At 52.9% G+C, this 14036-nt stretch overlaps 5 protein-coding genes across 5 annotated transcripts; 4 read left to right on the forward strand and 1 right to left on the reverse strand.

Moving 5' to 3' along the window:
- Window positions 1-181: 181 nt before the first annotated feature.
- SEPMUDRAFT_148646 (uncharacterized protein) lies at window positions 182-5654 on the forward strand. Its single transcript, XM_016905054.1, has 2 exons — window positions 182-4744; window positions 4799-5654. The coding sequence occupies exons 1-2, from the start codon at window positions 368-370 to the stop codon at window positions 5285-5287; spliced, it is 4866 nt and encodes a 1621-aa protein (XP_016761421.1). The 5' UTR covers window positions 182-367; the 3' UTR covers window positions 5288-5654.
- A 241-nt stretch (window positions 5655-5895) lies between these two features.
- Window positions 5896-7395, forward strand: SEPMUDRAFT_148647 (DNase I-like protein). The gene has a single exon (XM_016905055.1). The coding sequence runs from the start codon at window positions 5958-5960 to the stop codon at window positions 7314-7316; it is 1359 nt and encodes a 452-aa protein (XP_016761422.1). The 5' UTR covers window positions 5896-5957; the 3' UTR covers window positions 7317-7395.
- Window positions 7396-7466: 71 nt separating this feature from the next.
- Window positions 7467-10551, forward strand: SEPMUDRAFT_148649 (MFS general substrate transporter). The gene is made up of 6 exons (XM_016905056.1): window positions 7467-8412; window positions 8475-8634; window positions 8696-8865; window positions 8931-9060; window positions 9123-9461; window positions 9516-10551. The coding sequence occupies exons 1-6, from the start codon at window positions 8179-8181 to the stop codon at window positions 10388-10390; spliced, it is 1908 nt and encodes a 635-aa protein (XP_016761423.1). The 5' UTR covers window positions 7467-8178; the 3' UTR covers window positions 10391-10551.
- Window positions 10552-11037: 486 nt separating this feature from the next.
- On the reverse strand, window positions 11038-12247 carry SEPMUDRAFT_148650 (MIP-2A protein). Its single transcript, XM_016905057.1, has 3 exons — window positions 12056-12247; window positions 11761-11986; window positions 11038-11707 (listed from the first exon to the last, which is right to left on the reverse strand). Exons 1-3 carry the CDS (start codon window positions 12238-12240, stop codon window positions 11594-11596), a joined length of 525 nt encoding a protein of 174 aa, XP_016761424.1. The 5' UTR covers window positions 12241-12247; the 3' UTR covers window positions 11038-11593.
- Window positions 12248-12408: 161 nt separating this feature from the next.
- Window positions 12409-13640, forward strand: SEPMUDRAFT_148651 (uncharacterized protein). Its single transcript, XM_016905058.1, has 2 exons — window positions 12409-12467; window positions 12520-13640. The coding sequence occupies exons 1-2, from the start codon at window positions 12418-12420 to the stop codon at window positions 13076-13078; spliced, it is 609 nt and encodes a 202-aa protein (XP_016761425.1). The 5' UTR covers window positions 12409-12417; the 3' UTR covers window positions 13079-13640.
- Window positions 13641-14036: the final 396 nt, after the last annotated feature.

Here is a 14036-nt window from a genome sequence, read left to right on the forward strand (position 1 = left end):
ACGACATCAGTGACCTCTCCACACTCAACGCGAACCAAACTTGAACCTCCGCCTGCATTCACAAATCAGGTTCAACGTTGTGTCCAAGAAAGTGTTTCCAAGGAAGGAGTCGCCTCGCCTGCACGCACACAATCGAAAACACCACGACCACCACTGCACACTACATCCCACCAGAGCACCGCCGTTTGCTTCTTGTTGCATGCTGCCCTTCTCTTCTTTTCCTCCCCCTGCCCTGCCCCTTCACCACCACGTGCAGCCCAGAGTTCACGGAGATAAGCTTCGTCCTTAGGTTGAGACTATCGGACTAGCCGCCGAGCTACGAAAACAGCTGGGGCCCGCTGAGCGCTGCTCAGTGCTCACCCTGAACATGGGCTCTGAAGCAACCACTCTCACCTACAGCAGACCGTCCACCAAGGCAGACAAGGTCGTCGCCATGAACGGCCCCAACGGCAGCATACAGCAGGTTCATCCCCATCGCTCGTCCAGGAGCAAGCGCAAAGCCCGGTCCTGGAGAGGCTATCTGGCCGACAAGGGCCTCAAGATCTTTGTGTGGTATGCCCTGTACACCATTGTGTTTACCTGCCCTCGCTCTCAGAACGACATCACGGACGACACGAATCAGATATGCAAGAACTACCTGCCCGCCAGAGATTTCATCCTGCCTCACGCACAGCCCTACTACGACCAACACCTCGCTCCGTATGTCCAGCGAGCACAGCCCTACTACGACCTCGTCAACGAAAAGGCCTACAAGCCAGGGTACGCCGCGTACCAGACCTACGCCGCCCCTCGTGTGTCTCAAGCAAAATCGCTCGGGCTGCAGCAATGGGAACAGACTGTCAAGCCGCAACTCGATTTGGCGCAACAGCAGGTGGACAAGCAGTATCAGCAGACACTTGCACCCCACGTGAAGAAGGCGACAGATGTGGTACAGCCATACTATGATGGACTGGTAAACTCGGCAAGTGACATTTGGCAGCTCGAGCTCGAGCCAGTGTACCGCAAGACTGCCCCGTACGCACACAAAGTTTATCAGCAAGGACAGGCATTCGCCATACAGACCGCTCTACCACAGGCGCAGTATGTTGGTAATGCTGCCTATAGTTTTTGGGCTCGCAACATCTGGCCACGCATACGTATACTGTATGGCGAGAATGTCGAGCCTCAATTGATGCGTATCACCGAGCGCCTTGGTCGCTACAAAGATGGCAAGAAGCTAGAAGCCGAGATTCATAGTGTGGAAGCCTCCTCAAAGATGTCGAAGTCTTCAGCGAGCGCCGAATCGATGGCATCATCTATTGCCTCCACTCTGAGTGAAGCCACCGAAAGCCCCTCTTCTGCCGCCAGCGTCGCTGTCAGCTCGACCCCAACACCATCCGCCGACCCTGCCATCCAATTCCAGGAGGATCTCAAGAGCTGGGAAGAAATCAGCCACAAAGCAGCTGAAGAGGGCTCGGAAGATCTTGGTGAGCGCATTCAGGACATCACCGCTCAGCAAGTCAAGAGCGCCAATAGTGTCGGAAGCGCTCTGGTTACACAGCTGGAGGCCACCAGTGCGAGCGCGCTGGAGGGCGTTAAATCCCGTATCCAGTCCATTGTCAAGAGCTTGCCAGAGTACCCTGAAGACAAGGATCTTGCAGCTGCTAACGAGCACCTTGTCCAAGCGGTGCGCTCAGCAGGACAGAGCATCAAACAAAAGGCTCAGGCTGTTCGTGAGTGGCGCCAGACTCGACAGACTGAGACCGAGAGCCTTGTAGGCAAGGCACTCCAGTCGACCCTCGAGACCATTGACAGCATCCGCGAGCTCCGCTTGACTGAAATCGGCCGCAAGTACGCTTCGTCCTCGCTCCCACATAAGGAGTGGAGCAAGTACAACGACATCAAGAAAGCCACTCAAACTTGGCGCAACGATGTCGAGAAGGCTGCACGCGAGCACAAGGGGCTTGTAGACGCAACCTCTGCCGTCGAGGAGATTGAGCAGATTGCCATGGGCATCGCAGAAGATTCTGCGAAAGAATTGGCCCGGCTTAAGAAGTCTGGACAGTGGAAAATTGCTGCCGATGATGCGAGCGACGACTTCGAAACTAAGACTGTGCCACCACCTGTGCGCAAAGCCAAAGATTATATCGTGGAGCAAGCTGCCAGCCTCTCGGAGCAGGTCATTGGGTCGTCTACTGGATCGATTGAGAGTGCTACATCTGCTGTGGCCCAACAGGCGTCGCAGGCTGCGTCTCAAGCCAGTGAGGCCGTCTATGGGTCCGCCGGAAGCGCCGAAAGCGTTGCCAGCCTTTGGTCATCTGTGACGTCGAGTCTCTCCGAGCAAGCTATCAGCGCGCCAACTGGATCTGTCGAGAGTGCCACAAGTCAAGCGAAACAGTCGTATTCCAGTGTTGCCTCTCACGGATCAGATTCCGTCTCTGTCGTCGCTAGCTCTGCTTCGAGCATGGTATTCGGCGAATCCAGCTTGTCTGACACCATTAGGCAGGCTGCCTCTTCTGTTTCCAGTGCCGTCGTCGGGGAATCCAGCCTTGCAGATACAGTATCAAGTGTCGCATCGCAGGCCTCGAGTTCCGCTTCGAACCTGGCATCACAAGCATCTAGCTCTGCCTCGAGCGTAGTTGTTGGAGAATCGAGCCTGACAGATACCATTAAGGAAGCTGTCTCATCGGCTTCGAGTGCGGTAGTGGGCGAGTCAAGCTTTACTGACTCCGTTGCTGATGCACTTTCCTCGGCTACCGAAAGCGCGAAAAGTGTGAGCCCACAACTCGCCAGTATCATAGCTGCTCAACGCGACCAGGCCCAGGAAGTCATTGAGCAGGCAACAGACAGTGTCTCCTCTCTGGTCAGCAGTGCCACCCACACGCCAATTGCATCTTCGATCTCCTCGAGTGCTTCGTCTGTTGTGAGCGCCGCCTCTTCTACTGCTGCCTCCATCTACAACGATCTGCCGGAAGCTGAAGAAATCGCCCACCAGCCAAGGAAGGTCTTTGGAGGTGCCATGGCGCAGGAGCTCAAGGAACCGCGTGAGCCCATTCTTGAAGGCGACTATGGCGATGTTGTGGACACTGGTGATCTTGGTGGCAACGATCGTGGTGAGAGCATACAGCAGATCATACAGAACGCCTACAAGGCCGCTGCGCCGACCGAAGGCTCTTTGGAAAGTGCGTCCAGCCTTTACAGCAACGCCATCAGCCAAGCATCTTCACAATATGATGTCGTGAAGTCTTACATATCTGCACAAATCTCTGGAACGCCACTCCCTGTTCAGCAGCAGGTTCTCGAAAACGCCGGAGCCGCGTACTCATCTGCAATCACGGCTGCATCGTACGCAGCATATGGCACGCCTATCACCGCTGCACCCCTTGCCGCTGCTAGCTCAGCGTACAATCAGGCCTTGAATGAAGCGTCGAAGAGTTATGCTTCTGTCCAATCGCGCATCTCGAGTGCAATTTACGTTGCTGGCACCGCTGAGCCTGCACACCAACAAGTTCTTTCTTCAGCTCAATCAGCATACTCATCGGCCCTCACTGCTGCTTCTTATGCTGCGTATGGCACACCAGTCACTGCTGCACCCTTAGCTGCAGCCAGCTCGGCCTATTCCAGTGCTGCTCTCGAGGCGTCGAGGCACTATAACGCCGTCAGGTCTCGTGTCTCTGCTCAAGTCTCAGGAACCCCTGAGCCTGTTCAGGAGCAAATGTTCGCATCTGCCGAATCAGCGTATTCTGGCGCCCTGCAGGCTGCTAGTTCCAGATACTACTCCGCATTTCCAACTCAGAACTACTTTGAGAGCATATCTTCTGTCGCATCATCGCGGCTCGCAGATGGTGTCAGCTTGGCCCAGGAGCAATATCAGCAAGCAAAGATCGCTGTCGGTGCTCAGCCAACACCTGCCCACCGGCAATACATCTCTTCAGCGCAGGCCGCCTACTACCAAGCACTCGGTCTGGCGCATGGTCGTTACACTGAGTTTATGGATGCCGCTTCTAGTGTGATCGCTCCGACCCCAACTGCCACGGGGTATCAGAAGTCGGTCGAAGATGCTCTCAGCGCAGCCAGAAGTGCTTATACTGCGTACACATCTGAAGCATCATCGAAATATGAGTCCTTGCTCGACATGGCTAGTAGCGCGGCAAGCGCACAAAGCACTGGCGTCGAAAAGGGAACGCTCGCCCACTTGCAAGAGCAAATGGCAGATGCTGTCGCGTTGGCTTCAAGCAAGCTCGCAGATGCCAGCACGTCTGTTAGCTCTGCTTATGCTGCTCCGGTACCTACAGAGAAACCGCTCGCCTCGCAAGCCTCTGAAAATTGGGAAGCTCTCATATCCAAGGCGAGCGAACAGGTCTACGGTGCGCCTCCGCCATTCACTGCACAGGCTTACAGTTATGCTACCGAGTATGCTGGATCGGTTACCGAAGCTGCTGCCCACGCAACTGCTGCTGCCGCTGCACAGTTTGAACAAGTCCAGGCTCTCTTCTCCGAGCTCATTGTTGGGAAAGAAGCTGATTTCACTGCCAGTGTGTACAGCAGACTTCAATCTGCATACGCCACAGCCGCTCCAGCCTTGGCATCTCAGGTCTCGAGCTACGCCAGTGATTCTTATGATTCTATCTCATCTGTCGTTTCGGCGGCATTCATCCCACCAACACAGGTTCCCACGATTCTTGAGCAGGTCCAGGAGCAGTTGAACGCTGCAGTCAATGCGGCTAGTGTGCAGGCATATGGCACAGAGAAGGGCAGGCTTCAGGTCAGTAACCGTGTGAGCATCAGCGTAAAGACCAAAACTCTAACTAGTTCGCAGCAAGCTACTGAGGCCGCTGCCAGCATGTATAGCGATGCTACGTCTCGAGGATCTGAAGCTATATACGGGACTCCAGCACCGTATGTCGCTGTCGCACAATCCTCGGTCCTCAACATTGGTGCCTCTGCTAGCTCTGCTATCTCAGCAGCAATTTTTGGTGGTCCCACGCCCACACTTGAGGCAGCAGGAAATGCCGCTGCATCTGTCGCATCCTCGATACAGAGCAAGGCTGCTGTGCAAGCCTCATCCGCTAGCGCCGCTGTGAGCAGTGCTATCTATGGAGAGGAGCAGACATATATGGAAGGTGTTCAAAGCCAACTGAGTGCGGCCATGGCCAGTGCGAGCAGCAAAATCGCAGCGTTCGGAGGAGATGCTGGCAGTGCTATGAGCGACGCTGTGAGCACCGCGAGCTCAGTCGCGGAGCAAGCCGCCAGCAGTGTCAGCTCGGCCGTCACCGCTGCGACCGAGCGGGTGAAGGATGAGCTCTAGAGGATATCTAAAGTTACCTCCGAATGCCCTCGGCATCCCCGTCTTCATGTACTCGCACGTACGAGAAGCGGTGCTCTCAGAGAGTCAATGGAGAGTGGCTGGACAAGAAATCACACGGCAGGCGCACAGAGGGTCACAGAACCTTTTGCGTGGAAATGTCGTTGGCGTGTAACATGAAAAGGGGGAGAGGAGAAATGAGAATAGCGACAGTAATGAGAGATTGGTCAAGGGTGGGACGTGAGTGGCCTGCTGGAATGCGTTCTTTGGTTCTTTATGGCGATGATATCCCATGACGCTTGTAACGTTTACGAATACATGTATGCTACGGGTAGACAGAGTGTAATGAGTGTAAATGCGAATAAATCCGTCGTTATCATTATCCGGTCTACCTCCTAAATGTACCTGATGTCCCCTTCCCTGGAAAATGCTGGTCCTTCATCGTCGAAGATGGGATGGCTACCTACCTGAGGTACCTGTAGTTCCTCACCTGGGCGTTCCTGATGACGTCGCTAGGTCTAATGTGGAACTCCAGTCGTTGTCTAGGTACAGGTACAGGTATGTAACAGGTACAGGTATGTACATTACAAGTACATCAGTCTGCAGGTGTGAACGATTGTCTGCCAGTAACAGCCGTACATTTCCTGCCTGTACTCAAAGTCCCTACACAAGCATGGCCGACCTCACTTGCCATGTCACCACATTCAATGCCGGGCGTGAAGACATTCACATCGACTACTTCGCCTCCTCTCTCTACGCTACCTTCAAGTCCGGCGCGCTCCCTCCCGACCTCATCGTGCTGGCACTGCAAGAGATCGCACCCATTGGCTTCAGCTTCTTGGGCGGTTCGTTGCTTGCACCATACTTCAGTCGCTTTGCCGAAGCAGTATACCGTGCGACCCAATGGAAGTACGGCACCGACGCCGACTACGAGCACGTGCTCACGCGCAACGCCGGCATGACGGCCATTCTGGTCTTTGCGCGACGCGGCGTCAAGAGCAGCATCCAGTGGATCGAAGAGGCTGGTGTGGGAGTGGGCCTGTGGGAGATGGGTAACAAAGGTGCTGTGGGTGTGAGACTGGGCTTGGACGATGACACGGTGGTAACATTTGTGGCTGCTCACCTGGCACCGATGGAAGAGGCATACGAGAGGAGGAACGAGGACTGGCGGAACATCTGCAAGACGCTGGTTTTTGAGCCTATCGACTCCACTGGACGGAAGGGAATGCCGCCGCCGCCGCCGCAGTCTTCTACGGAAGAGCAAGATCGCCTGCTCGCCAGTAGTAGCGAAACAACGATGGAGCAGTCGTCAGGGCGCCACGACATCCTCACGCCAGCATCATATGTCTTCGTGGCAGGCGATCTGAACTATCGCACTGCAGACCATCAGCCCGATTCCAAGGATTTCGAAACATGGCCGCAGCCGATGTCTACAGACGTGGACCCCAGTCACTACAGAAACCTCCTTAAGGCAGATCAGTTGAGGCGCGAGCTCCAAGGAGGTCGCACACTGCATGGCCTAGCAGAAGCGCCCATTGACTTCCCACCCACCTACAAATACAGCTCCAAAGCGATGCAGCTCGCAAAAGAGAATGCCCAGAAGCTGGAGGCTGCGAAGAGCAAAGACGAAGCATTCCCAGGTCTGGAGCTGACTGACGCGCAGGAACAGGCATGGCTCTGGGCAAAGCATAGGATGCCGTCTTGGTGTGATCGCATTCTCTTTCTGGCCGAAGCAGCACCCCAAGTGCAATTATACAAAGCGCTACCTATCCAGCCTACGAGCGACCATCGACCTGTAACTCTCATCTCTTCAATACCACGCGGGACTGTATCCCCATTGAAGGACTCCTCACGCTATAAGATTGACGACAACTGGCAGAGCAGACGCACTTGGGCCAGACGCCGTGAGCTGATTGTTGGCCTTGGCGCATACCTGACGCTCACTGGACAGGGCGAAGCATTGCTTGCTGGGACTGTCGTAGGGCTGGTCGGAGGGTACTTTGTGCTATTCGCATTGCTTGGAGATATGTGACGAGATGTCTGATCGTTTTGCGAAACTGCCAGGCCCGCGCTACAACGAGCCTTTAATGTTGAATCCGTATGTGTCCATATCACCCTGCACAATATTTGCAGCGCGCCGGAAACAACAATTTGGATCAATCGTCAGCGTCAAAGTGCTACTAAACCTCGCTGCTCTCGACCTCGCTGGGCTACTCTTGGCTTCTTCTTATGTCAAGAGAAGCCAGATCAAGAATACAGCTGCAACTGACTAGACACAATAGCAAGTCAGGATTGCAGTAACGTTTGAACCATGAGCATCTACGAGAGATGTTCAAGCATAGGTACATTCCACAGCTTTGGTCCGGTCGCGGAGCTTTGATCAGCTACTGCTTGCCGGCTTCGGAGAGGTGGCTTTTTCACTTGGCTTTTTATCAGATCAAATGATCAGATATTTTGGCCAGCCCTCGAACTTTAATGCTCCTACTCATTCTCCACGGAGGTATATCCCAACAATCCCTCGCGAGAACAAGACTCCAAGCCACCCTCGAAGCGATGCGGCGCAGTCAGCGTTGCTTTTTTGCGCTTAGTGCCTTCTACTTGCAGTTAGACTTGGACTTGGCGACTCTTGGACGACCGAGGAATCAGATCACTTGGCACGGATTATGTACTTCAAGTCGAGAGGGAGGACCGATGGAGGGCCGATGGGGCTGGACTAGAACACTTTGTTGACGTTCTGCTCGCTAAGTTTACCTAGCAGAAACCCGTTATTTATCCTAGGGGCATCTCCCATCTAATCTGATCGTGACTTTACTCTATTTCCCACTCAGCTTCATCAGCAACCCGTCTTTCGTACTATATTGGGATATTGGGAGCAAGGACACCCGAGTATCAATATGGATCGCGACCTCAAGCGAGCAGAGGCTGGCGAAGCCTCCTCTGGAGACGAAGCCGCCCCTCCCTATGCCCTTCAAGACATCAAGCTTATCGGCAAAACCAGCCCCGGCGTCCAGCGCATGGAAGCTATCTCCAAGCACATCACATTCAAGGATCGAATACTGCTATTCATTACAATCTTCGTCTTGGCATACGCCTATACCCTTGACAACACTCTGAGATACACTTTCCAGGTATGTTGTATCGCCTCGGTCGCTATGAAGATCTTCGGTCGGAGTCTGACAGCGTTTGGTAGACATATGCAACTGCTAGCTATGGACAGCACTCCCTCCTTGCCACAGTCGCCGTGATCAGAGGTGTCGCCGCTGCTGCCGGCCAGCCTACCGCTGCCAAAATCGCTGATGTTTTCGGTCGTGTGGAGCTGCTGATCCTATCGGTCGTCTTTTACATCGCCGGTATGATTTGCTCGACCCTTTTTTGGAGAGGTTCCAGCGTGCGCTAAGTCTTGTTCCATAGGCACTGTCCTCGAAACATTCTCTAACAATGTCCGGGAGTTCTCCGCTGGTGCCGTCCTGTTTCAAATTGGATGGACGTTGATGTCTTTGCTCATCGAGATTATCATCGCTGATACCACGTCGCTGCGCTCGCGATTGTTCTTCTCGTTCATTCCAAATATGCCTTATTTGGTGAGACACTGCCACGTTTAGATTGGGTGAATGGCACCAGGTGCAATATGCTGATTGAAGGGCAGATCAACTCATGGATATCTGGAAACATCGCAGCCAGAATCGTCGACCCGTTGAATGACCCTACTGGTGCGGGAGCCGGTGGCAGCATAGGATGGCGTTGGGGCATTGGCATGTGGGCAATCATCGTCCCAGGTACGAGAAGCCGTATGCTTGTTGTTGAGAAGGGAGCAGCAAGGTTAACGAAATTCCTACAGCCTTGACCATCCCCTTGGTGGGTGCCCTCTTCATGGCACACCGCCGCGCAAAGAAGCACGACGACCTGTCGAACTTTCGTACTCCCTATCAGATGCTAGGCCCGCTGAAGCTCGCTGTCGCGCTGTTTTGGCAACTCGACGTCATCAGCATCATTCTGATCGTCGCTGCACTGGGGTGCCTTTTGGTGCCATTCACGCTCACCGACACTTCCTTTGCGGGCGGTCAACAAAGCTGGGTGCAGGTCCATATCCTGTTGCCACTGATCCTGGGAGTGCTACTCTTCCCTGTCTTCCTCTGGTGGCAGACCAAGTCGCCGCACCCCATGGTGCCTTTCAAACGTGAGTAGCGAGCGTCTCCGTGCAAAAGATATTGCACTTACTGACCTGTCCCAGTCGTCAAAGATCGTGCCGTATGGGGTCCGCTGTGCCTGGCACTCTTCATCAACTTCTCGTGGTACCTGCAAGGGGACTATCTCTATGCCATCTCCACCATTGCCTTCGGCCAGTCTGTCCTTTCTGCCCAGCGAATCGGCACACTCTTCAACTTCTGCTCCACCATTACAGGAATTATTTGCGGCCTCGTAGTGCTCAAAGTCCGCAGACTCAAACCCTTCATCTTTATCGGTTCAATCCTCTACCTCATCTCCTTTGGCCTACTGATCCGATTCCGAAGCAACGAAAGCGGAGGCGTATCCGGCCTCATCGGCGCCCAAGTCCTCCTCGGTATCGGAGGCGGCCTCTTTCCCTACCCTGCCCTCGCCAGCATCCAATCCGCCACCCAACACGAACACGTCGCCAGCGTGACAGCTCTCTACCTCGCCCTGTATAACGTCGGCGGCTCCTTCGGTGGAGCCGTCTCCGGCGCCATCTGGACCAATACCTTGCAAGATGCCATGTTCAACGCCCTCTCCGAAATCTCCAACAACGCCACCGAAATCACTGCGGCCATGTACGCGAACCCATACGTCACTGTGGTGGAATACCCCATTGGCACGCCCGAGCGTAGTGCCATTATTGATGGGTATCGGCATTCGCAGAAACTACTCACGATCACGGGCTTGTGTCTGTGCTTGCCTATTATTTTATTTGGATTGTGTACTCGCAATCCGAGATTGCCTGATACACAGAGTATTGCGACGGCGGAAATGCAGGATGAGAATTTGGTTGCGGATGATCGGGGGAATATTACGAGAGTGGAAAGTGTGGATGCGGGGAATAGGGGGAGCAGGAGCTGGGGGCGGAAGGTTGTGGATTTTTTGTTGAAGTAGGAAAATTATGATGGTTATATTTATATATGTTCCTTGCTTACCTAGTACTTATTATCATAGAGAGGATGAGGATGAGAATGAGAATGAGAAAGAGCACGGGAACGATGATTTTTGATGTTGGAAGAAACGTATTTAGAAACGGTATATAGTTACATATATACATATATACATATAGTGAATATTCTTTTTCTCTCTAATGCTTCCATTGACATCGAACGAGGACATCCTCAATCGCGTTTGAAACAGTCGATAATCTAAAGGCTATCTACCTTACCTTTCCTCTACGTATATCGTACTTCAATATAGCCAGCATATATAGCATTTTTTCTCTATACCAACGAGATACATGTAGTAGGGCCCCTTCTTGAGTTGAGAAGCGAAGGGCCTGTATATTTTTGTGTAGTGGAGAGAAACTAGAAACTATATATATATGTACCAAGTCGATCAGGTAGGTAGGATGTTTCGTGGCGATTTGGGGCGCGCGCAGGGGTTTGAATTGGGCATCTGAGGTAGGTTCCTAACTCCAGGTATGCTTTTGTTTGGGGAGGGGGGTTTATTGTTGAAGTGTGATATTACCGTGTTAATGGAATAGAGAGAGAGAGAGAGAGAGAGAGAGAGAGAGAGCCACTGCTCCTCTTTTTGATGCTGGCGCATATAATTGCATGTAGACATTCATTCTTCATCATTCGAGCACGATGGATTGCAGTTCTCCAAGGGCTCTCGCGTCCTTCCTTGCGGTGGATACAGTGCCCACTATCTCCTCCTCCTGATCTACGGCTTATTGTTTTGATCCACGGAGCGTGGTTGGCGGGTCAGCTGAGCTTCTCAATACCTGCTGATTTCCCCTGTTCCAAGACGCCCCCGATGCAGGGCGAACCAATGTTCGTTTGCTGGACTTTGGATTTCACTCTACCACTGACCAGAAAAGATCGTCGACATCGGTGGATCCATACCTCCTGACATCGTCCAGTCTTCCTCTGACTTCACTCTCCGGCATGTGTGAGGCGGTCAGACTGCCTTCTTCACGAGCACCATTTTCTCGATTCAAGGGCTTTGACTTCTTCAAGACACTACTAGTGAGTAGTGCAGGACGAACGAAAGTCTCTCTAGGCTCCTTTCAGTTGCTCGGAGCTCTCCTTGGTGATTGAAATGCCAGGTAGTAGACGTAGGTGTGCCGATGCGATAAGTAATGGCATGTAGAGCTCAGAGATACTTCTTCGCCGCGGTCGCAACTCTGCTTCGAAACACGGGACTGGTGACGGGCTGGTTCACATTGTGGAACGGATTCATGATGCACTTCATCCAGGCTTCGTATACCTATCCCTAATCAGTAGGGAACGGCGGGAGCGAGACACCATCGGCATGCTTACCTCCGTCATAAACTGCCTCACAGCTTCTTCCGTCTGCTGACTAGACGGGTTGTTGGCGATTAAGGTGCTCTGCCTTGCTGTGCTCGGTCTCGAAGGCGGTGCTTGATAGTTGGAATATGCCGTTGCGCTCGGGTCAGGATTCATGAGGAGCATGAACTTCACATTCCCCCCTGTCAGGAAACAATGTATATGGTTGTTCTGGAAAGAGTCGACTTTCTTCAAGTAGCTGCAGGCAAAGTACAATCAGCATCGTAGGTGCCGTGGACATCTTCACATAGGACAGAGCCTAGCGTACAGCTCTTTGGTGCTCCATTGTGCCTCTTCGACGAGATCAATTGCAGCATGCACAATGAACTGGTTCATATGCTTCGCTTCTTCTCGAAAGCGTGCGATGCCATCGCCGCCTACCTTGGACGTCCCAAATTCCAGCTCGAAGAGAGGATTGTCGCGCGTGCCGATGATGGTGAAATAGTAGGACATCTTGGATAAGGCCAACAAGAGATTACGAAGTGAAGTGTAGCAGAGGAGGATGGTGTTGTTCACACGGTGCCCCGAATAGGGAATAGCATGCCAAGGCAGGATGATGACTGAGGCTCCTCTTCGACGACTTCCCAGCAGGCATTGTAAACCCTTCAACATCTCATCAGCGTCCTCATCATGTTCGGCCCGTTCAAACCCAGTGCGCAGCTCTCTGTTGGGTTATTATGGTATGCCCTGGTTGATCCGGATCATGCTGCCCACGCACTGACAACGTGCTAGGAAAATTCCATGGCGACTCTCATCGCCTCAAAAACAGCGACAACGGCGACGATTACGACGCGTCGACAACGTGGTCGCCGTCCTCGATAATGCGCTACGGAAACAGACAGCGTTACTGTCTCAGACGCCGCTCGAAACGAAAGAGACGGTTTCTGCCAACGAAACACCAGATCTCTCCGAATCCATTGGAACAGCCACTAGCGACGAACTTTCTACCACAGCAGAAGGGCAACGCCTTCTCGCCAATTCATCGCCGAAAAGCAAGGCAGTATCTGAGAGACGGCACGGGAAAGGGCCAAAGCTGGGCGATTGGGTCCCCGCAGCGAATCCGGTCGGTGTGCCTGTACCGGGGAAAATGCTGCTCAGAGATGTCGTGAGAGAAACGGGCACGACCAAATTGCTTGAGAGATGGAAGGCTGAAATGCCAACAGAAGCAGAAATGCTGCCGAGGGACAAGTACAGCATTTTTGACAAGAAAGTGAGAGGGTATAGGAAGGGTGTGCATAAACTGCCTAAATGGACAAGAGTGAGCCAGAGATTGAACCCACCAGGTTTCTAAGAGCAGATATGGTGGATAGGAGTATCCGCGGGGCGTTCGAGGAGTTCATAAGCTGGACTGAAGGAAAATACGGCCAAGAGCACGAGTCCTGAGATGTGACTGCTGCCTCGATACGGCATTATGTACAACAGGGAAAGCAGCAGCTGAATCATTGCGGTGGATTATACGTGATCCATCATTCTGCACGGGCATTCTGAGCCAGAACGAAGATTATCTGAGGCGTGAGCAGATCAGGCAGCGCTGTCGCATACTGACCGCGTTTCATTACGGCAAGGCCAGGGCGGAGGCGAAGGCAAAGTACGAGCAACGAGCTCGAATTTGAAGCCTGTGTCGTTGGGTTGTCGGAGGGTGGCGGTAAGGTGCATGTAATGTACCTCCTGAACACCTCGGATCAATTTTTGAAGCGCCAAGCCTATCCTGCAACGCGACGCGATCTGACGAGTCCGAGTCACATACGTGCCTTACGACAACGGATCTGGAGGTGATAGGTTCTTTCTCGTGCAACAAATGTACAAAATGTCAGGTAGCTGGTACCAAGCAGCAACTACACGATAATATCGAGCCCACCATCAACGCTCACATCCACCATGTAGCAAAGGGAAGAATTCCAGCCTGCATGTTCTATATTATAGCTGACTCGTACCTAACGAAGCTGCACAGCCTCTTGTCTCTTTCAACATGGCCGGCCAAGTACCTACGCAGCCGTTTCATTGATGTTTCGAAGCAGACACACACGCTTTTAAGAGACGGCGTTTCTTCCTGAGGAGGAAAGAGGCGGCGGCAGCAGCAGTCGCCTGAGGTCTTGGACCTGGGAAGGTACATGTAGGTACGTACTCATGGCAGCAGTAAAAAGAAAAAAAAAAAAAAAAAGAAAAACAAGAAGCAAGCAATGGAGCGATCGATCGATTGGTTAGGTACGTTATATATATACATATATATCTGCTGCTCTCTGCGGCGA

The sequence above is a fragment of the Sphaerulina musiva genome (genome assembly GCF_000320565.1).
Source record: "Sphaerulina musiva SO2202 unplaced genomic scaffold SEPMUscaffold_4, whole genome shotgun sequence".
In the NCBI taxonomy this organism is placed as follows: domain Eukaryota; kingdom Fungi; phylum Ascomycota; class Dothideomycetes; order Mycosphaerellales; family Mycosphaerellaceae; genus Sphaerulina; species Sphaerulina musiva.